Source organism: Gobius niger (genome assembly GCF_951799975.1).
Source record: "Gobius niger genome assembly, chromosome: 24".
Classification (NCBI taxonomy): Eukaryota; Metazoa; Chordata; class Actinopteri; order Gobiiformes; family Gobiidae; genus Gobius; species Gobius niger.
The window spans coordinates 10,023,907-10,048,278 of NC_136875.1; the positions used below are offsets into that span (position 1 = coordinate 10,023,907).

Sequence of the window (24,372 nt, forward strand, 5' to 3'; positions counted from 1 at the left end):
ATGAAGAAGAGCGGCTGGGACAGCATCACTGACCTGATCAGCAGCAAGACGGCCCCCGCCGAGCAGGTACTTTTGCATCATGTGAGGGGGGATGTACTACCCCCTCACATGTATGTATTCAGGGCTTTTTCAGCTGCTAAAGTATATGGTCTTACTATCGTTTTTAACTGTTAACCTGTTTATTTGTTCTTGTATGTGGGATTCTTCATCCATCTCCCTAAAAATGTCTCAGTGACAAAATCTGAATATAGTTTAAATTTATCAATATTAATGTTTTGGAATAACACAAGACATTATATTTATTTACTTTTAAATCACTTTTCACCTTGTTTTTTCAGGTTCAAATCTGTATATCGAAAAATACATTGAAAAGTAAAACCTTCAAAATGAAATGAGCTACATCTATAGAGAAACAGTGACTCGCTCCAATAATTACACACTTGGAAATATTTGTCAATTATTTGTTTCCAAGTTAATGTTTTTTAAGAAAACTAACTGACTCACTGTTTGAAAATTAAAACTTTAAAGGTTTGCTGGCAGTATTTCCCATTACATGTTTTGTCTAAAAAGAAGTATAAAAAGGCTAAACTATTCATGATGTTGTTGTGGATCCTCAGCTGTCATCTGGCTGTGTATGAATTAAGCTTTGTTATTCTCCATCATTATTGTTCTCAAAGGAAAGCTTACAAAACCATGTTTTACTGTAAAATGGATCCGTTTGAGAGGATTTTAGCTTCAATTCTCCATTTACGCTTTGAAATGTGCACATTTTCTTTTGTCCATTTAACATTATAGAGCAGTGGTTCTCAACCTTTTAGAGCCGCGACCCCCATTATAACAGTTAATTAGGACCGTGACCCCCACCCGGGTCAGACCATGGGGAAAACAGGGATATTAACCCCTTAACTCCCACCTGAACCGAGCACATTTTCTCCAGTTTGGCTTTACCCCCAGTCCAAAAGCTTCTGGAAAAAAAGGTGTGAAAATAGCGACAAAACTGAGACGAAAACAATGATGGTGATGATTCATCAAAAATGGATGAAAAAGTGGCAAAAATGTGACAAAAAAAAATACCAAAAAATGACAAAAATGTGACAAAAAAAATTACCAAAAAATTACAAAAATGTGCCAAAATGTGACACAAAAATTACAAAAATGTGATAAAAAAAATTACAAAAAAAAAACAAAAATGTGACACAAAAATTACAAAATTGTGATAAAAATTTGACCAAAAAAAATACAAAAAAATTACAAAAAAAATTACAAAAAATTGACAAAAATGTGACAAAAAATGACAAAAAAATGATGAAAAAGTTACAAAAATGAGTGGAATACCCAACAAAAAAGTGATGGAAAAAAAATCTGATGACGTGAGGAAAAAGATCCTCTCGGTTCAGGCGGGAGTTAAGAGGTTAAGCAATATAACTCTTAAAAAACAAGAAGAGAAGAAAAAACAATGGCTAAAACAAAAATGAATTAAATTTAGAACAAATAATGGCACCCTAGCATGTATGCTACGACACCATAATAATAATATTAAAATATATATTTTATCGATATGCTCTGGCGACCCCCCAAATTTGTCTCGCGACCCCCTAGTGGGTCCCGACCCCCAGGTTGAGAACCCCTGTTTTAGAGCATAGAGACATCGCACATTAAAAGATAAATGCCATCTATTCTTACATTACCTCTCAAATATCCACTGCTGATACAAATACTAAAAATAAATCCCTAAATAAAAGTGTCATATGCAGAGCTAAAGAGCACCGTTTTCAGCCTGGATGATTACTCTTACTACCACTGCCACTGCAATTACCCTTTACCCTCTGCTATTACCATACTACTGCTACTGTCTAGTACTGCCTCCACCACTTGTACTTGAAAAGTCATGTGAAGGTTTGCTGAAGAACAGGTCCAGACTGTTTGTGGTGCCGCTTACACAGTTTGTCCACTGTGGTGTTAAATATTGCCAAACTCTGATCTTTCCCGCCTATACCGGCTCAGGACGCGCAAATCCTATTCATTCTTCCCGTGTAGTCTGTGAGTTTTCAATCTGCTCTCTTTCCCAACACATTCTGCAATTTCCAGTTCCACTCTGTCTCCAGTTTTGCATTACCTAAATCTGAAAGCTTCAAAAACAGTGATGAAAACAAGGATGAAAATACAATCAGAAAAAAAAGAGCAACAAAAACGCGATTAAATGTGACGAAGAAAGCAACAAAATGTCAAAATTAAGACAAGAAAGAGATGAAAACACAGAGAGAAAAAGTGACAAATGCATAAATATAAAGTTAAAATGCATCTGTCATTTGACTAAGACATCTTAAACTGATTAATGTAAAGAGCCAGGTTTTGTTGTTGCTATAATGTGAGAAATCTGCATTTTGAGAAGATGGCCCTTGGAATGATAATTTCTACTATAAATCTTTGTGGGACATATTGAATCAGTGTGATAATCAACCTTGTTATGAAGGTTAGGCTAATTATTATTATTGTTATAAATGTTTGGTCTAGGTGAAAATGCCCATCATTTCCCATAGATACAGACGGCATCTCTGGAATCGCCCATATAGGGTAATTTTTTTAAACTGTTAATTTTCTCTAATTATTCAAAAACGACTGTAACAAATGCTGAATTATGAACAGAGTTTCTACTAAATAAAGATACAAAGACATGGAGAGGAGCAAAGTGGTTCAACAGCCCATAAATACATGAATAACGGAGAATGCTAACTTGATGCTACATGTTAGCATCGGGCTAATGCTAACGGTTAGCTAGCACTTGCTACAACTGCCGTTTTTTCACTTCTACTGAACAACCTGCTGTGAGAAAATATCCATATGGACCTGATTTACATTTGACTTTATTTGTATGTGATAAATAAGTTGATATTCCACCAGAAAATGGCTAAAAAGAGTGAAAAATTGTGTTTCTCTAAAGATTCTATTTTCCCCCTCGGCGAAGCCACGCCCCCTTCTATGACGAGATGCCGTCTGTATCTATAGAAGGGGGCGTGGCCTCACCGAGGGGGAAAATAGAATCTTTTGGGAAACACAATATTTCACTCTTTTTAACCATTTTCTGGTGGAATATGAACTTATTTATCACATACAAATAAGGTCAAGTCTAAATCAGGCCCATATGGATATTTTCCCACAGCAGATTGTTCAGTAGAAGTGAACAAAACGGCAGTTGTAGCTAGCGCTAGCTAACCGTTAGCATTAGCCCAATGCTAACATGTAGCATCAAGTTAGCATTCTCCGTTATTTATATATTTATGGGCTGTTGAACCACTTTGCTCCTCTCCATGTCTTTGTATCATTATTTAGTAGAAACTATGTTCATAATTCAGCATTTGTTAAAGTAGTTTTTGAATAATTAGAGAAAGTTTAGATTTTTCTCCAAATTGTTTTCCCCCTTAACTGTTTTCAAACATGACCATATGGGTGATTCCAGAGATGCCGTCTGTATCTGTGGACTACGTGTGCGGTTTTACGAAAACAATGCACACAAGTTAGCCTTGGAATTCTCACTGACTCACTGGTGTAAATACAAATAACACACCTTGAAATACCTATTTTTAATCCATAGTTTCCTCCTGATGAAATTGACTGCAGATTTTTAGCCTCTTGACTCACCCAAACCCACTGACTGAGTAATACGTTAATCTGGGTTCATTCTACATAATATCTTAATGATCTCTAACTGTCTGGGTCTTTAACATATTAACCAATCGTTTCCTATAAAGAATATTTTCTTATGTATTTTGTAAGCCGTTGAGTAACAGCATGGTTTTGTTTTCCCCCTTAACTGTTTTCAAATATGACCATATATGGGCGATTCTGGAGATACCGTCTGTATCTATGTCACTTCCTGTCAGTGTCCAATAAGGAAGTGAAACTATAAACATCACTAAAATGGCCAAATAAAAGAAAGCTGGGGACAATCTTTATCAAAAATCTTAATTATAATTGTGTAAACTATGTTTTAGCCAAAAATGTGTCTAATGTGTCATATGCACTTTAACAGTTAAAGCTGAAACTATGGAAGGACTTTTGTACAGAAAGACTTTTAGACACCGTAGCCTTGGAATTTCAAAATGTCTCATCTAACATTTAAACTGCTCAGGAAAGAGAGTTGGACCACGGACAAGATCTTGTTCTTGGTGTGACGAGTGTGGAATGTATATATATGACACCTCAATATGCAGCGGCGTTTGGGAAACAGATACGGATAAAAACAAACCTACTCGACAAAATGGAAATAAGTAATAAAAAAATTGTCAAAATTGCAAATATTTTTTGGCATTGGCTTAAATTTGTGATATTCATACCATTGTATACCACGCAAACTTTATTCCTTTGAGCTTTTTTGCGAGTTTGTTAGTTTGTTTTTGTCACTCTCTTATTAACACCAGCTGAAAACCCTGCTTACCGAAAGTTAGCGACCACTAACTGGGAAAGCTTGTGGGGCTTATTAAGGGAGATATGACCAAGTTTAGAATGTATTTCTTTTATTACATTCATAAAGTCTTCTTGAGTAATAAACTTTAGTTTTTTGGTTTCTTTTTGAAAGACACTAGGTAGAAACAAACAAAGCTGTTCAAATACCTTACGTGTTTCGACGGACTAGGAACTACTTCCGTCTTCGTCAGTCCTTCGTCAGAAACCAAAAAACTAAAGTTTAGAATGTATTTCTTTTTAAATATATAGATTTTATTTTCAATTTTTTCCTTTCAGACTGGATGTTTGATCTCGTATTTAGTCTTTGAGGAAACTACCCATTACAGAAAACAATCTACAAACAATAACCTAAAACTTCGCCTTGCTTTCTAGGGTATCAAAGCTCAATAAATCAAGTTAGAGATTGAACACAAACAAATGCTTCTGAGGGGAAAATAAAAGCTTGAAAATGTGGCGTCTGTAGGTGCTTAATAGAGATGCTGTGACCCCAATGTGACCCCATATAGATCACAAAACCCCTCGACGTGCCGCTGAGTTTCCGAACGTTGATTTGAGTTTCTGGTTCAGGATGCTCACGCTGGAGAGGACGATGAGAACAAGGAGCGGGGGAACTGGTCCAGCAAAACGGACTACATCCTGTCCACCATCGGGTACGCCGTGGGCCTGGGCAACATCTGGAGGTTCCCCTACCTCGCCTACAAGAACGGAGGAGGTGAGCGCTGCCAGTTCAGGGGGGCACAAACGGAGACAAGATGCAGGAAACGAATGAACTTTAAAATCTTTATGAAATCACTTAATAACTCGCTGCAGTTACGCTGTGAATTCCAACTTGTTGCGCTTACTTGGGATAAGTTGTAAACCCAATGCATAATTATCAAGCCCAATGTAAAGCCATGATTACTAGTAGCGCTACACTGCAAAAAGTAATTAACTAGACTAGTATAAACATCTCAATTTGAGCATAATAATCCAATTTTTTGTTGTTTTGACTTGTTAAGATGTTGTAGGGCATTTGGATTATTTCACTTGTTCTGAGATGTTTCTGACTCGTTTCGATACATTTCGTCCTTATTTCAGGTCATTTTCTTTGCCAATGGGGTAAGAAAATTGTTCTTATCTCATTAGCAATATTACTTATTTATTTCAAGCGAGATTTACACTAGAACTGGTGTGAAATGTCCTCAAACAAGCAAAGTAAACTTGGTCCGATCAGGAAAAGTGTCTAAATGAGTGAAAACCGCTCAAAACAAGATGCATTTCCTCAATTCCAGTCATTAAAGTCAATGCTTGATATTTACTTTTTGCAGTGTAGTATGATTAAGAGGGATTTCACAGTATTCATTGCTTATGATACAAGTTCTGATTACTAGACATGTTAGTACTGACAACTGGGAATTCCTAGTACTGATTACTTTTGTTACTTAAATATGGCCTTAACCTGTACTATTATTCTTAGTAATGGCTACTGGAATATTCCTGTTCCCTTTATGGTTTATTTGTTGTTCCCATTAATAAAGTTTTACAAATTTAGTACAAGATGTAAATGTGTCATATGACAGTTACGTGACGGTCAAGTTCCCGTTACAGGGGGGCAGTAGAGGACACTGGGGAGGTTAGTGACAGTTACTAAAACCATGTACTGGATAAAGAGAGAAGCAAGTAAAGCCAATAGGAAGCCTATATTGTTAAAAACTGGCAAATCCTAGTAAATGGAACAGAAAGAATGAGCGTGAGCACAACAGGACGACAAATAATCATTACTGGCATCATGTGAAGTTAGTCAGTACTTGCAAAACCCTGTTATTGGAACTAAAACATGTTGCTACAAAATGGAAAAAGCAATTAATCACAATTTTCACAATGTACTTCTTACATGGAATAGAGGGTAATTGCGGAAACATTCAGGTCTCCCAGTATTTATAACATTTTATTTCATGTTACGAACTTAATCGGAATTTACAGTGTACATGTATGAGGGGAAAGTTCAATCTCCCGCCTAATCTGACAAGAACAGGATGGACAAAACCCATGTAAGTTGGAGAAGTTCCATTGGTGGGGGAGGGGGTGGGATTTCACTTTCCCCTGGGCCAATCAGCGATCTGCCAGGACTGATTGTTGTCACATTAGCTCCAATCGATTATATTGATACAAGGAATTAGCTCCAGTTGAGCCGTAGCCTGGCACAGCCTATCCTTGCATAGCCTTTAGCCACTAGCCACCAGCGCTAAAACACAAACAATTAGCCTCTGTTCAAGAGTTTCAGGTGGATTTGAGTTTCAAACAACAGCACCTAAAAGTAGTCTGAATAGAGACAAGACTGATTTGGAGTTGAATCTTTAGCTGGACTTGGCTTTGCATGTAAACGTACTGAAGAAGGAGATGAAGTTGGATATGGCGGTGGTGGTGAAGGAGTAAACGTGTGCCTGGGCTGCAGGTGCGTTCCTGATCCCGTACTTCTTGATGCTGCTTTTGGCCGGTCTCCCTCTGTTCTTCATGGAGAGCGCTCTGGGACAGTTCTGCAGCCAGGGGCCCATCAACGTGTGGAGGGCCGTGCCACTTCTGCAGGGTGAGTCTATGTCGGCCATCAACCAATCAGATTAGCTAACCTAGCATGCTAAGCTATGTCTTCATTGCTACACGAATAAGCTTACTTTATGGTTAGTGCTAGATCGTCTGCTCCGGAGGGACGGTCTGCTGTGAAAACGTGAGATATCATGACACAAATGAAGGTTAGGGCCAGGGGAATGGTTAACCTCTTCACTCCCGCCTGAACCGAGAGGATCTTTTTCCTCACGTCATCAGATTTTTTTCCCAACATTTTTTTGTTGGGTGTTCAACTAATTTTTGTAACTTTTTTGTCATTTTTTATCACATTTTTGTCATTTTTTTGTCAATTTTTAATCAATTTTTTTGTCACATTTTTGTCACATTTTTGTCACATTTTTGTCACTTTTTTGTAATTTTTTTAGTCATTTTTTATCACATTTTTGTAATTTTTTTGTCACATTTTTGTCACTTTTTGGTAACTTTTTTGTCATTATCACATTTTTGTCATTTTTTTTTGTCAATTTTTAATCAGTTTTTTGTCACATTTTTGTCACATTTTTGTCACTTTTTTTGTCATTTTTTTGTCATTTTTTTATCACATTTTTGTAATTTTTTTGTCACATTTTGTCACATTTTTGACTTTTTTTCCGTCAATTAAAAAAAAAAAAATTGTCACATTTTTGACATTTTTTTGTCAATTTTTTTGTCAATTTCTTGTGACATTTTTGTGACATTTTTGCCACTTTTTTCATCAATGTTTTCTCACTTTTTTGTCACATTTCCATCATTGTTTTGTTGCTATTTTCACACCTTTTTCCCAGAAGCTTTTAGATTGGGGTAAAGCCAAACTGGGGAAAATGTGCTCGGTTCAGGTGGGAGTTAAGGGGTTAACTTTAAGGATTAGGATTATTTGTATTTTTAGACAAACCAACTCATAGCTCTATACAAACTCACAGCAGACCGTCCCTCCGGAGCATACGATCTAGCACTAACCTTACTTTATATCCATAACTAAATAGATATTTTATGGTCTAAAAACGTGTGTAGATTTCGTGTGATGTTACTTATGGTTTTGCATTTGGTTCGTTTTTTGAGAAAGGATGGGTGGAAAAGATCAAAGGAGGTATAATGTGGGGCAAAGGTCATGGAGGGTTCAGGGGTCGTATTATTTATGGCGTCCCCTGGAAGCCCTTAGGTGTGTCTTGGTGAGACTTTAACTCGTGGGTTATTAAGGATTCACAAAATAAACATTTAAAGGCCCTGAAGCTGCTACACTGTTAAGTATTTTTACCTTAGGGTGAAGTGTAGTATTGTAGAAACATAAACTGAAGGGCAGATGACACAATATGTTGTATATTTATAATCAGTTTTTACACCAGCAAAATGGCAATTGTATATATTTTATTCAAAAAAAAGTCCAAATGTATTTGCTGTATAGATACAGTTAAAACAGGAAAGATTTAAAATACCGTGTGGTTTTGGAGATTCTGCCTCTTCCTTTGCCTCTGCTTGTAAGTTAATAATTAGATCATTATTTTGTTAAGTAACACTTGATTACTTTTTCAAAAGCGGAAAACATCTTATTATTCTGAAAATGTCAGAGATTTAGGGGAAAAACATGTAGCCTGACTGGAAATATAGCCATTGTTTTTAGTTTATCTCGTGCAGGAAACAAGAAGTTCTGAACTGAGAATAATATATCAATATTATCAGATTATCAATGTTCAGATTACTTTTCTGATAAAAATAAGTAACTGGATTATTTTTACAAGGAGTAGTCAGTAGTTGGGTTACTTTTATGAACTGCCCAACACTGATAATGAATGAAACAAAATGTCAAAAATCAATCAATACAAAGCTGTCTGTCGCCCTCTGGTGGTGAAGGATTGTTATTAGCGACAAAAAACAAATATCAAATCTATCAAACTATCAAAATGTGATTGTGTCAATGTTTGTTGATCCATCTCTCTCCCTCTCCCTCTCTCTCCCTCTCTTTCTCTCTCTCTCCCTCTCTTTCTCTTTCTCTTTCTCTCCCTCTCTTTCTCTTTCTCTCTCTCTCCCTCTCTTTCTCTTTCTCTCCCTCTCTTTCTCTTTCTCTCCCTCTCTTTCTCTTTCTCTCCCTCTCTTTCTCTCTCGCTCTCTCTCCCCCATCCCTCTCTCTTTACCTCCCCCTTCTCTCTTTCCTTCCCTCCACCTCTCTCCCCTCTCCCCCTCCCTCTCCCTCCCCTTTCTCTCTCTCTTTCCCTTTCCCCCTTTCTCTTTCCTTCCCTACCACCCCTCTCTCCCCCCCTCCCTCTCTCTCCCCTTTCTCTCTCTCTTTCCCTTTCCCCCTTTCTCTTTCCTTCCCTAACCCCCCCTCCTCTCTCTCTCTCTCTGTCTCTCTCTCTCTCCCTCTCTTTCTCTATCGCTCTCTCTCCTTCTATCATTCTCCCTCTTGCTCTTTCCCTCTCTTTCTCTCTCTCCTTCTCTCTCTCTCTCCCTCTCCCTCTCTTTCTCTCGCTCTCTCTCTCCCCATCCCTCTCTCTTTACCTCCCCCTTCTCTCTCTCTTTCCTTCCCTCCACCTCTCTCCCTCCATCCCCTTTCCCTCTTCCTTTCTCTTTCCTTCCCTACCACCCCTCTCTCTCCCCCTCCATCTCTCTCCCCTTTCTCTCTCTCTTTCCCCCTCTCTCTTTCCCTTTCCCCCTTTCTCTTTCCTTCCCTAACACCCCCCCTCCTCTCTCTCTCTCTCTCTCTCCTCTCTCTCTCTCAGGAGTGGGCGTAGCGATGGTGCTGATCACTCTGATAGTCAGCTTCTACTATAACGTGATCATCGCCTACAGCCTGTACTACATGTTCGCCTCGTTCCAGTATCCTCTGCCCTGGGCTCGCTGCTCCGACTCGGGCGGGGACAACTGCACCGACCCGTACACAGGTACAGCCCCATGTGGAAGCCATGCTGTTTAAATACATTTGTACTTGGGTAATCACAGGAACATTACAAGCAACTACAGTCACAAAATGTTTCCACTTTTCTCAGATCAGCGATGTATCTCAGCACTGAACACTTTGTACTTCTGGATACTTCAAACAGGTCTTAGTTGCTGAAAATAACAGCACTAGCGACAGTTGCTTTGTGGGTTTCTTCTTATGTCAACTTGCTTCTTGCGATCTTCTTGATCTTCTTGGCTATAACAAAATGTTTGATCGTTCTGTGGTCCAGTCCCATTACATTGTTTGTAACATTTCAAGAGAGATGCATCCTTCTGACAGGTTTTGGACTTGGCAGTGTCTAACAGGGGTGCCCAAACTTTTTGTCTCTGAGGGGCAAAATTTTGGTCCTTTTTTTTGGCCCATCGCAGTGTTTGGGTCGTGGGCCAAACACTGCGATGTGAAGCGTGAAGCACATATAACTACAAATAATAATAGATACTTTATTTTCTTTTTTGGTATACATTTGCATTTAATTCTACCTATGCAAATAACATGCTACAAAAGCCTAGTTTAACCTGCACTACCTACAGTGACTTTACCTTTAAGTCAAAGAAAATGTCATATTAGACCAATTTGAAAGTGTCAGTTCAGCATAAATTCTTTTATAAGTCATAGATGTCAATGACCTTTGCAATAAAATAATATGGAAAAATGGGAAAGTTGATGCTACGACGCTCTATGACAGAGAAATACCAAGACACCAGAAAAGTGTTTCCTTAAAGGAATAGGCCACCGTTTTTACATACTGAGATATGTTCTTACCTTAGCTTTGACGAGTTCTTTAGGACCTGTCTGATCTTCACCCGTGCCTTCAGTCACGTAAACACAGCGCAGACGGCGTTAGCATTTAGCCTCTCCCTCTCTCCACTATAGCTCCAAAACAGGTCAAGATAGAAGCTACCAAGCTCTTCCACGTTTTCCCTATTTAAATATGGTTACGTGAAGTGTTCCACTACAAAGTATAATTACACAAAATTAAACTATGTGGATTTTCTAAGCGGATAAAAGGGGGAACTATATTGTAAGGCGTAATAATACCAGGAGTAGTTCAGAATCCACGCAGTAATCTTCACTTTACTGAGCGGATGCCAAATTACTCCTGGTATTATTACGCCTTACATTATAGTTCCCCTTTTATCCGCTTAGAAAATCCACATTGTTTTATTTTGTGTAATTATACTTTGTAGTGTAACACTTCACGTAACCATATTTAAATAGGGAAAACGTGGAAGAGCTTGGTAGCTTCTATCTTGACCAGTTTTGGAGCTATAGAGGAGAGAGGGAGAGGCTAAATGCTAACGCCGTCTGCGCTGTGTTTACGTGACTGAAGGCACGGGTGAAGATCAGACAGGTCCTAAAGAACTCGTCAAAGCTAAGGTAAGAACATAACTCAGTATGTAAAAACGGTGGCCCCAATTTGTCGCCGGTGGCCAAACAGTGTACTGCATCCATATTTTCCATTGAGAATGAATGGGAAAGAGTTAGTTTTAACCAGATGCGGCGCAAAAGTGGGTCACTCTCTGGCGGGCCAACCTAATTGTGGGCCCCACTTTGGGCACCCCTGGTCCAGCAGGATGTTATAGACATTTTGAGAGGATCCATAGTGGCATTTGTGTAAGTTCACTTGTGTTTTTTTTTCCCTTTTGCAGTACTGTGTAATGTCAGCGGAGTCTTGATCTCAAACTGGACCCAGCAGAACATGAGCTGCCCTCTTCCGGACCAGATCCAAAACCAAAGCCAGACTCCAAGTGAGGCGTACTGGGAGTAAGACCTCATCCATACCCGCATTTCAATCACACACTTATTCTAGAGACGGATTCCACATATGAAATAAGATATAAGTAAATAAATAGGTACAGGAAGAGTAAGCTGCTCTCAGGGGAGACTGGGGCTGGTTGTCACACGTTTTGTTCTAGAGTCCACCATCCCTCATTATCACAGAAGAGTCACAAGTGCATGGAATGAAAGCTTCAATCCTTGTTTGGAAGTATCTCTCCAAACTGTTATACGAAAGAAAAGTTGATATTTGTGCTCATTTGTTCTTGTAGTGAAACAGGGCTGGATGAGTGGTCAGTATGGCGCCTTTGCTTTCCATCCCAGCGGTCTCTACAACACTCCAGAATCAATTGTTGTGTAGTTCTTCTGGTGAGAGGCTCCGTCAGTAGTGAAAACCTTCCGAACACTTGATCCTGGAGCGTCACAGAAACCACCAGGATGGAAAGTAAAGGCATCATGTCGACCACGGACAGAAAATAGGACAAATCATCATGTGACATTGTGGGAAGTTGTCATCATGTATAGGGTTGGTTGTCTTTGTGGTTTTCAGTGTTGAATTTAGGGGGTAAAATTGATCAAAAGAGAAAGTAAGTTTGAAATCATTCAATCAAAAACTCATGTGTTCCTCTCACTAGTTTTAAATAAATGTGTGGGTTCTTCTAAAATGCTTGATAATGGCTGGAATTCTCATAGTATTTCCTAATCAAATACACAATTACACTCAGTTCAGATCAATTCTGTGACTTTTTGCAACATTTCCAAAACAAAACCCCAACAAACTTTATAAAAAATGACCTCATGCTCTTGGCTGGTCAGACCCCTTAAAAAAGACAAATGAAAACTTGTCGTAGTGGAAGAAGCTGCTGTTCAGTAACAATGTCACAGCGCCCCCTAGTGTGACTGTAAAACGCACTCAGACAACCGACCCGTGTGACAACCAGCCGCTGTCCCTCCTGCTTTCAACAAAAACACGCCATAATGCTGTTTAAAGCCTGACCTAGGCCCATGTTCTGTGGAAAACGCGGAACAGCTAATGGTCTGGCGGTGTCTCCTCAGCCAAGTGGCCCTGCGCAGGTCCCATGGGATGGACCAGACGGGGACAGTGGTGTGGCACCTGGCCCTGTGTCTGCTGCTCAGCTCCATCATCGTGGGAGCAGTTCTCATCAAAGGCATCAAGTCCTCGGGGAAGGTAAACCGGGCCGTCGACACTGCCATTGCATTAGTGATGTTTGTGTGTCACCTTCATACAAAAGGCAGCCTCAGTAAGTGAACAAGTGAGGTTTCTTGTTCATTAAAGGCCCCATACAAGTTTTTCCCATTTACAAAAACGTCAAAAGAGAGAGCACAAACATTTTATATATATATATATATATATATATATATATATGTTTGTTTTTTTTACAACAAATGTCTGCTTTTATAATGTATAAAATGCATTGTATTCCGCTACTATTAAACATGCCATGTCCCCGTTCTATAAAGGCCTGTTGAGATCAGGGACCCTGATGGGTTGTCCACAGCCAGTGATCAGCACTGAGCAGAGCACTTGCTGAGTGACACTGTAAACAACTTGAGTGGGAATGTTTGGCAGTTTAGGGGTTATTTAGACTGCCCCAGTTTTGGTGATAGTGTCTGTTCTGATAAAAAGAGCTAAGGAGAAGCTTAAAAGAATAAGCTAAACATCCTCAACTTTATCAAAAACCCAGTCCAGTCGATGATTCAACCTTTTCTATGTTTTATTTTTAGGATTTTTTTTCATTAAATTGCTGCCTCGGTGAAGAATCTATGATTAATACTTGCCACAGATCTTCATCTTCAGTCATGAGGATTAAAACCTGGTATATGCACTTTAAAGATTTATTTATTTGACATCTGACTTTGAGTTTTGGTGGTTAGATTACGTCAACACTGTAGTATTTTCACCAAATATGTTTTCACTTTTGTTAAATTATTTGGGTCACTATGTTTACTTCTACTTACTTCTACTACGTTTTTACAAACTGAGATATGTTCTTACCTTAGCTTTGACGAGTTCTTTAGGACCTGTCTGATCTTCACCCGTGCCTTCAGTCACGTAAACACAGCGCAGACGGCGTTAGCATTTAGCCTCTCCCTCTCTCCTCTATAGCTCCAAAACGGGTCAAGATAGAAGCTACCAAGCTCTTCCACGTTTTCCCTATTTAAATATGGTTACGTGAAAAGGGGGAACTATATTGTAAAGCGTAATAATACCAGGAGTAGTTCGAAATCCGCGCAGTAATCTTCACTACTGTGCGGATGCCAAATTACTCCTGGTATTATTACGCTGTGTTTATGTAACGGGTGAAGATCAGACAGGTCCTAAAGAACTCATCAAAGCTAAGGTAAGAACATATCTCAGTATGTAAAAACGGTGGCCTATTCCTTTAAAGGTAATGCATGTTTTGGTTTTACCAGTGAACACGAGAGCTCGTACAAACGCCTTATTTTGGAGTATTCTTAAAAATACATAACTACTGTCCCGTTCCAGGTGGTGTACTTCACTGCTACTTTCCCTTACGTGGTGATCTTTATCCTGCTGATCCGAGGAGTGACGCTAGAGGGCGCCAGAGACGGCATTGAGTATTACATCGGGAGCCAGTCCAACCTGACGAAGCTGTCAGAGGCAGAGGTGAGGGGACACACTGACAGTCTTTTACATATGTTCTTAACATGGACTGGCACCGTGGCCTAGTGGTTAGTGCTCTTGATTCAGTGAATAGCTTGGCTTTGGAGGATGTTGTTGCAGCAGCTTTATTGTTCCTGACTGGAGGAGCAAATACTGACACATTTACGCACCACAGGCCTGTGTACAATGTTCAAAGGGAGGGTTTGCCACACACTACATAATATGTCAAAAAAAATATATGTATCTAGACAGAAAGTAGAACAGTGTTAATTTTGACAACATATTTTATTTTAGTTTTAGTCTTAGTCTTTTGACTAAAATGTTAGTCGAGATTTAGTAAAAAAAACCTTTTAAATTTTAGTCTAGTTTTAGTCAACTAAAATTAAGACTAATTTAGTCGACTTAGCATTTAGAATATTCATTATAATCATATTTAATCAAGGTCCTCGACTTAATGGAGCTGCCTCCACATGAGTTAAAGCACAGACCTGATCATTTGGCAGTGAATTTACATGATCTGAGGCTCTTTCAGACGGTCAATAGAAGTTTGGATGATTTTAGTCTCTCCTTTTCATTTTTATTTAGTCTTATTTTAGTCGACTAAAATATCTGGACATTTTAGTCATAGTTTTAGTCTCATGAGCAACTTTTCATTTAGTTTTAGTCCAATTTTAGTCGTCAAAAAATAACACTTTGACTAAAATTAAGACTAAATATTTTAGTCGACGAAATTAACACTGAAGTAGAATGAACCCAAAGAAAGAGAGCGAGTTTCTTTGGTTTGGCTTTAATTTATAAACAAAGGAAAGATGCCTTGTATCAGGTTATAGCAAAGGTGCTCATTTCAGACTTCATATTGGATCGATTCTAAGTGTAGATGACGTGACCATGTCTTTATTCATAATATTATTTATGTTTGTGTATATTTATTTTAAAGGTGCACTATGCAGCTTTCTATGTCAGGAAAAAAAAGCTTATACACCAAGGAAACTCCTGTTGTGTAATTGGGCTATACAAAACCATTGATTGAAAAAATATCGGTCAACAATGTCTGCCGAGCATATCAGCATCAGCCAATTAAAATACCCAAAAAAATCTGCATTGGCATCAGCCTTAGAAAAACCTATTGGTCGTCCTACTCCTATAATCCCAGCACAGCCTAAATTCAGTTGTTGCTTTAGTGCCTTTTTAAAGCCATAAAACCAAGTATTAAGTTGGATTTATTTCACTCTGGTTGAGCGAAATAAATCTTAATACTGCACTGCAAAAAGTAATCAACAAGATCAGTATAAACATCTCAATTTGAGCATAATAATCCAAATTTTAGTTGTTTTAACCAGTTAAGAAGTTCTTGGGCATTTGTCCTAGATTATTTCACTTGTTCTGAGATGTTTCTGACTCGTTTCGATACATTTCGTCCTTATTTCAGGTGATTTTCTTTGCCAATGGGGTAAGAAAATTGGTCTTATCTCATTGGCAATTTTACTTTCTTATTTCAAGCGAGATTAACCCTAGAACTGGTCTGAAATGTCCTCAAACAAGCAAAGTAAACTTGGTCCGATCAGGAAAAAGTGTCTAAATGAGTGAAAACCGAGGATACATTTCCTCAATTTAAGTAATTTAAGACAATGCCTGATATTTACTTTCTGCAGTGTAATAACAGAAAATGTTTCTTCATTATAATCCCAGCACCAGCCCCCAATCAAGTCCTTCTCAGAGCCAGTGCAGGGCCCTAAATGTGATCTGTAAATGAGAGAAATATGCACAAGTGACCGTCTGCTGATCCACTTCTGCAAACAGTCAGTAAATGCCCCCCCAGAGAGCACATCGTACAAACACTGCTGTTGAAACATCGTGTACATTTTGTCAGGTGTGGAAGGATGCAGCCACACAGACCTTCTTCTCTCTGTCCATCGGTTGGGGCGGAGTCATGACTCTGGCGTCTTACAACAACTTCAACAACAACATGTTCAAAGACGCGTTCATTGTCTGCTTCACGAATGCAGGTGAGATTTTTACACCGGGTTTAGTTACTCAGGGTTGTTTCGTACTAAAAATGTCGATGGTTCCAAAGACCGGGTTTATAAAATCTTCTCATCTCTTTTTTTAGGCACCAGCGTGTTTGCCGGATTCGCCATCTTCTCCATCCTGGGCCACATGTCGTTCGTTTACAACAAACCCGTCGGGGAAGTCGTCAAAGAAGGTCCGAAAGGCAGAAGAAGAAAATATGTGTCTGAACAAAGCGCTTGAGGCTCTGATGCTTTCTGTTTCGTCCAGGCTTCGGGTTGGCGTTCATCGCGTACCCGGACGCTCTCTCCCAGCTGCCCATCTCTCCGCTGTGGTCCGTGCTGTTCTTCTTCATGCTCCTCACCGTGGGACTGGACTCGCAGTTCGCCGGAATAGGTTCATGCTCTAGAATTGTATTTCAGGCGGAGGGCAGGGGCCAATACGGTTAGTGCTAGATCGTATGTGCTCCGGAGGGACGGTCTGCTGTGAAAACGTGAGATATCATGACACGAATTAAGGTTAGGGCCAGGGGAATGGTTAACCTCTTAACTCCCGCCTGAACCGAGAGGATCTTTTTCCTCACGTCGTTGGGTATTCAACTCATTTTTGTAACTTTTTTGTCATTTTTTATCACATTTTTGTCATTTTTTCGTCCATTTTTTCGTCCATTTTTTCGTCCATTTTTAATCGATTTTTTGTCACTTTTTTGTCACTTTTTTGTCATTTTTTTGGTCATTTTTTTGGTCATTTTTTTGGTCATTTTTTATCACATTTTTGTCACATTTTCGTCCATTTTTAATAAATTTTTTGTCACATTTTTGTCATTTTTTTTGTCCTTTTTTATCACATTTTTGTCATTTTTTCGTCCATTTTTTCGTCCATTTTTAATCCATTTTTTGGCACATTTTTGACATTTTTTTGTCAATTCTTAATCAATTTTTTGTAATTTTTTTGTCACATTTTGTCACATTTTTGTCATTTTTTCGTCATTTATGTGTCAATTTCTTGTGACATTTTTGTGACATTTTTGCCACTTTTTCATAAATTTCTCGTCACTTTTTTGTCAATGTTTTCTCACTTTTTTGTCACATTTCCATCATTGTTTTCATCTCAGTTTTGTTGCTGTTTTCACAGCTTTTCTCCAGAAGCTTTTGGACTGGGGTAAAGCCAAACTGGAGAAAATGTGCTCGGTTCAGGTGGGAGTTAAGGGGTTAACTTTAAGGATTAAGGTTAGGATTAGGATTATTTGTATTTTGAGACAAACCAACTCATAGATCTATACAAACTCACAGCAGACCGTCCCTCCGGAGCATACGATCTAGCACTAACCGTGCCAATACAGCTTTAAAAAGAAAATGTTCAAATGTCTTCCCTGATCAATATTTGATTGGATACACAAACCTGAAAGTTCTTTTTACTGACCAACCTCACGCAAATGTTTTTGAATACTGTCACCGCTTTTAGACGCCTTTTTGAGGAAATAATTAGACCATAGTTCATATAGATACAGACGGCATCTCTGGAATCGCCCATATATGGTCATTTTTGAAGACAGTTAAGGGGGAAAACAATTTTGAAAAAATGAAAATTTTCTCTAATTATTGAAAAACTACTTTAACAAATGCTAAAAATATGAACACAGTTTCTACTAAATAATGATACAAAGACATGGGGAGGAGCAAAGTGGTTCAACATCCCATAAATACATAAGTAACGGAGAATGCTAACTTGATGCTACATGTTAGCATCGGGCTAATGCTAACGGTTAGCTAGCGCTTGCTACAACTGCCGTTTTTTCACTTCTACTGAACAATCTGCTGTGAGAAAATATCCATATGGGCCCGATTTACACTTGACTTTATTTGTATGTGATAAATAAGTTCATCTTCCACCAGAAAATGGCAAAAAGCGTAGTATTTACTCTCCAAGACAATTAATAAGTGAAAATATCGTAACTTGCTACTACACCTGCAGTTGCGCTTATGGCCTCTAGGGGGAAGAGTTACTTTGTACTGCTTTAACTGTTTTCAAACATGACCATATATGGGCAATTCCAGAGATGCCGTCTGTATCTATAATGGCCCATAAATGGTCATGTTTGAAAATAGTTAAGGGGGAAAACTATTTGGAGAAAAATCCAAACTTTCTCTAATTATACAAAAACTACTGTAACAAATGCTGAAATATGAATATAGTTTTCTACTTAATAAAGATACAAAGACATGGAGAGGAGCAAAGTGGTTTAACAGCTCATAAATCCATAAATAACGGCGATGCTAACACGATGCTTCATGCTAGCATTGTGCTAATGCTAACGGTTAGCTAGCGCTAGCTACGACTGCTGTTTTTTCACTTCTACTGAACAATCTGCTGTGAGAAAATATCCATATGGACCCGATTTACACTTGACTTTATTTATGTGATAAATAAGTTGAAAAATGGTGTTTCCCAAAAGATTCTCAAAAACAAAATCATATGACCTCTATATAATATCATAGGCCTGTAGAACGCTGTGATGTCACCTGAAACCCATTTAAAAGGAAACTCAATGCAATACTTTAGTAAATATTTGGGCTCTGCTCTGCTCACCTCTGTGTAGTAACGTGTGTCGTTTCCTTCCTGTCAGAGGTTGTGATCACGTGTCTGGTGGATGCCTGTCCCTCGCTGCTCAACTCCAAACGATCTTTACTCACACTGGGCATCTCCTGCAGCATCTTCCTGCTCGGCCTGCCCTGTGTCACCCAGGTATGTGTATTTTACAGTCAATTGCAACGCTTTAAGGGGCCTTTAAACTCATTTTGTCTATATACTGAATCAGGCAGGTATCTACTGGGTGACCCTCCTCGACAAGTTCCTCGGGACATGGGTGCTGCTGATAGTAGGCCTTTTGGAAGTGGTTGGAATCACTTATATTTATGGTAAAGGTTTTGATACACGAATATCCACACTAATTCAGACATATTGTAGTTTATGAAAGTAAACACATCTGAATACTGTGGACCTTGTTTCAGGGGGAAACCGTTTTGTCAAAGACGTCGAGATGATGATCGGAGAGAAGACATTCTGCTTCTGGCTTTGGTGGAGAGCCTGCTGGTTTTTCATCAGTCCGTGCATTATAATGGTGGGTGTATGTTTAAGGTTAGTGCTAGATCGTATGCTCCGGAGGGACAGTCTGCTGTGATTTTGCATAGATCTATGTGTTGGTTTGTCTAAAAATACAAATAATCCTAACCCTAATCCTTAACTCCCGCCTGAACCGAGCACATTTTCTCCAGTTTGGCTTTACCCCAATCCAAAAGCTTCTGGAAAAAAGGTGTGAAAATAGCAACAATACTGACACGAAAACAATGATGGAAATGTGACAAAAAAGTGATGAAAAATTGATGACAAAGTGGCAAAAATGTCACAAAAATGTCACAAAAATTGACGAAAAAATGACAAAAATGTGACAAAAAAATTGACGAAAAAATGACAAAAATGTGACAAAAAAATTACAAAAAATTGACAAAAATGTGACAAAAATAGACAAAAAAATGACAAAAATGTGATAAAAAGTGACAAAAATGTGACAAAAAATAGACGAAAAAATGACAAAATGTGACAAAATGTGACAAAAAATTGATTAAAAAAATGACAAAAATGTGACAAAAAAATTACAAAAAATTGACAAAAATGTGACAAAAATAGACAAAAAAATGACAAAAATGTGATAAAAAGTGACAAAAATGTGACAAAAAATAGACGAAAAAATGACAAAATGTGACAAAAAATTGATTAAAAAAATGACAAAAATGTGACAAAAATGTGACAAAAAAATGATAAAAAATTGACGAAAAAATGACAAAAATGTGACAAAAATTGACGAAAAAATGACAAAAATGTGACAAAATGTTACAAAAAATTGATAAAAAATTGACGAAAAAATGACAAAAATGTGATAAAAAAGTGACAAAAAAAATGTGACAAAAAAATTGACGAAAAAATGACAAAAATGTGACAAAAATTGACGAAAAATGACAAAAATGTGACAAAATGTGACAAAAAAAATTTGACAAAAAAAATGACAAAAATGTGACAAAATGTTACAAAAAAATATTACAAAAATGTGACAAAAATAGACAAAAAAATGACAAAAATGTGATGAAAAATGACAAAAAAGTTACAAAAATGAGTTGAATACCCAACAAAAAAATGTTGGAAAAAAAAATCTGATGACGTGAGGAAAAATATCCTCTCGGTTCAGGCGGGAGTTAAGAGGTTAACCATTTCCCTGGCCCTAACCTTAATTTGTGTCATGATATCTCACGTTTTCACAGCAGACTGTCCCTCCGGAGCACACGATCTAGCACTAACCTATGTTTAATGTCAAAGATACTGTAGTCAGCAGTGATGGGCCGAATGCAGTTTTTAAAGATGGGGCAAAAAGTTATTCAATTCAAATCAAAACAACCTCCAATCAAATCTCAAATTAATTCTCAAATTGAATCAAACCTAAAATGAAATAAAAATGTAAATCTATTAACAAATCTTATGAAAACAAAAACAGCTGAATAGTAGTAAAGCCAGTATTGTACCGTATGTTGCAGGTGATCTTGGTGTGGTCCCTGATGACCTTCACCCCTCCCTCCTATGGGGACGTCCCGTACCCAGGCTGGGCAATGGCTCTGGGCTGGTGTATTTCTGTGTTCGTGCTCATATGGATCCCTGTCATCGCCCTCTACAAGTTCATAAAGGCTCCGGGCAGCCTGTGGGAGGTACTCTTCAAACATACGGGGGATTATTAGTATTTAGGAGGGGATTCTTTTATACTTTGTTGTTCCGATACGATTTTTTCCCAATTGGACCCAATACTGATACTTGGGCTCAGGGTGTTTGCCGGTACCCAATAGGCAAGGCAAGTGTAGAGCCCAATTCATACACAAGGCAATTCAAAGTGCTTCACAGTTGCATAAATACAAGAAAGCAAATAGAATTAATAAAAACATCAACATAAAATTAATCAATTACAGTAAAAGGCAAGAGTGCAGATAAAATACTTTCAGTGATATGCATCGGCAAAAAGAAGTGTTTTCAGCCTGGATTTGAACATTGCCAGAGTTGAGGCCTGTCTCACATCCTCGTGAAGACTGTTCCAGATTTTAGCTGCATGAAACTGAAACGCAGCCTCACCGTGTTTATTATTGACTCTGGGAACCACCAGGAGGCCCCTCCCTGAAGTTCTCAGGGCCCGAGATGGTTCATACGGCTCTAACATGTCAGAGATGTACTTTGGTGCTAAACCATGAAAAGACTTGTACACAAGCAGAGCTGTTTTAAAGTCTATTCTCTGAGCGACAGGAAGCCAGTGCAGAGACCGGAGCGCTGGACTAATATGGTTGTATTTCCTGGTTGTTGTCAGGACTCGAGCAGCAGCGTTCTGGATGTACTGTAGCTCTGATAGCTCGTTTAGAGAGGCCAGTGAGCAGGTCATTACAGTAGTCTAACCTGCTGGAGACAAATGCATGGATAAGTCTCTCTAAGTCCGGTTTTGACACTATTCCTCTGATCTTAGCAATGTTTTTCAGATGGTAAAAAGCTTCTGATGTTATTGCTCTGATTTGGCTGTTTAAGTTCAGGTCTGAGTCCATGATCACGCCTAGATTTCTAACCTGATTTTTTGGTTTTAGAGAGAGAGGCTCAAGGTGACTGATAACACTTTGTCTTTGTGCCTGTGGGCCAAAAACAATGATCTCAGTTTTGTCTGAGTTTAGCTGGAGACTGATCTGTTGGATGCAGTGACAGAGAGTATCTACAGGCCCATGTTCACCAGTCTGAATACCAGTCTGATACCGCGGTGAATGAAAACAATAACGAAGCCAACGATATGGCTCACAATAATGCACGCTCGACTCTCCCAATGTTCTGCCTCCAAACGAAATACTGCATAATACCTGACATCTGTGGTATCGGCGTGAAATCCAATACCATTTCAAACTTCCTAGCGTTCATTGTGTCTACTTGTGTTCTAGCATCACTTTTTAGGTTCGTTTTGCCAGACACTAAGGTTAGAGATGTTAAAGATCTTTTACCTTTACATGTTTCAGCCGCCATCTGCAGGCCGCTTCTTTTTTTGTTCGTGTGAGTCGTCCCCTTGTTTCTTTTTCGCATTCTGTTTGGTGTTCCTTTTTTCTCATGTGGAAAGGTCGTCCTGTTTCTCCTATGTATGATTTGTTGCATGATTTGCATGGTATCTCGTAAATGGCGTTGCATTTTTCCCCCCTTTGGTATTTTATCTTTAGGATGTACCAGAAACTGCCTCAGTTTGGTGTGTGGTTTTACAACTGTGTTTTTGCCATTGCTCTCTGGATGGGTTCTGTTATTCCTCTGACATATGGCAAAGTGACTATGCTTTTGTGTTCCCCGGCTTCTTTTTTTCTTTTGTTTTGATGTTGCTCCCGATTTCGTGCGTTCTTTGTTGTGGACTTGCTGTTTTCCTTTGTTTATAGCCCATTTTGGGTGCTGGCATTGTGTGAGTGCGTGTTCTATGTGTTTCTCCTCCTCCTCCTGGTCTATTGCGTCTGGAATGAGGGTGGCCCGTTCGAAAAGTGTTCTTACTACTGATTTTGTCCCTCTCTTCTTTAACATCTCTAACCTTAGTGTCTGACAAAACGAACCTAAAAAGTGATACAATACCGTTTCAGTATCAGAACAACCCTAAATGTGACTTTTAGAGTATAGTCCTATTAAAGACATTCTCCTCGTTGTGCCTGCAGCGTCTGAAGTCCCTGTGCAGACCCTCGGAGGACTGGCACCCGTACCTGGAGAAGCATCGGGGGGAGAGGTACTCTGCGGAGAACCAGCCGGACAAAGTGGACACGAACAGCATCTGCGTCATCTCCAGCTCGTGGCTTTGACATTTGACACCTGCTGCAGTCATTTCACTTACTTACTGCTCTACAGCGCCCCCCCGTGGACACTACCTCCCATTGTAAATACTGTGCAGCCTCTTTTGTTTCAGGGAAGTTCTTAAAGGGCACGATTTGCAGTTGGTGAAGGAAGGTGGGATTTACATGATTTAAGGTAAATACGTATAAACAAGACTCTTCCAGACATCGTGCTAAAGATTTTCAGTTAGTTTTTTTTTTACCTCTAGTTGAAAAGAACATATTGAAGTAATTGTATTGCTTTTCCACATTTCCACATTTTCCAAACATACAAAAAAACATGTGACCTTTACTTGAGGAAGGATTCGGGTCACTTACTTTTTACTAATAAATAAATAAATAAAAATGTAGTATTACTAGTTACTTATTAATTACTAAGTTGAGTAAATATATTGTAATACACGTGCACAGTACAAACAATACAAAGTCGTCCATCTGAAACGTAGATATACGAGAGATTGATGACTAGCCATTCAGCCAGAGCCGTGGGAAGATGTTTTAGTTTAGGGGGTGCTGAGGGACAAAATGTACCCCCAAAATACTTTTTCTGTGCATAAATCCTATTTATTGACCTCTTAACTCCCGCCTGAACCGAGAGCATTTTCTCCAGTTCAGCTTTACCCAAATCCTGTAGGCCAGTGTAACGCCTCATTTGAAAGACCGACAAAACTAAATTGATCTTTTTCCTCACATCAGATTTTTTTTTCATCACTTTTTTTGTTGGGCAGTCGTCTCATTTTTTGTAACTTTTTCGTCAAATTATGAATTTTTTTTGGTCAAATTCTTCTCACTTTTTCGTAAATGTTTTCCTCAATTTTTCGTCAAATTTTTCTCACTTTTTGTCAAATTTGTGTCCATTTTTGTCATTTTTTGTAAATTTTTTGTCACTTTTTCGTCAACGTTTTCTCACTTTTTTCACATTTTCATCCTTGTTTTCGTCTCAGTTTTGTTGCTATTTTCACACCTTTTTTCCAGAAGCTTTTGGACTGGGGGTAAAGCTGGAGAAAATGTTGCTCGGTTCAGGTGGGAGTTAAGGG

The 24,372-nt window shown here is 38.7% G+C and overlaps 1 protein-coding gene across 1 annotated transcript; it reads left to right on the top strand.

The window, feature by feature from the left end:
- Positions 1 to 23,305, top strand: slc6a14 (solute carrier family 6 member 14; the record flags this gene model as incomplete). The annotated part of the gene is made up of 15 exons (XM_079582432.1): positions 1 to 66; positions 5,032 to 5,176; positions 6,899 to 7,030; positions 9,762 to 9,923; positions 11,632 to 11,746; positions 12,815 to 12,947; positions 14,268 to 14,408; positions 16,276 to 16,411; positions 16,516 to 16,608; positions 16,683 to 16,808; positions 19,039 to 19,157; positions 19,231 to 19,330; positions 19,424 to 19,533; positions 20,999 to 21,166; positions 23,165 to 23,305. 15 exons carry the CDS (start codon positions 1 to 3, stop codon positions 23,303 to 23,305), a joined length of 1,887 nt encoding a protein of 628 aa, XP_079438558.1.
- Between the last annotated feature and the right edge of the window lie 1,067 nt (positions 23,306 to 24,372).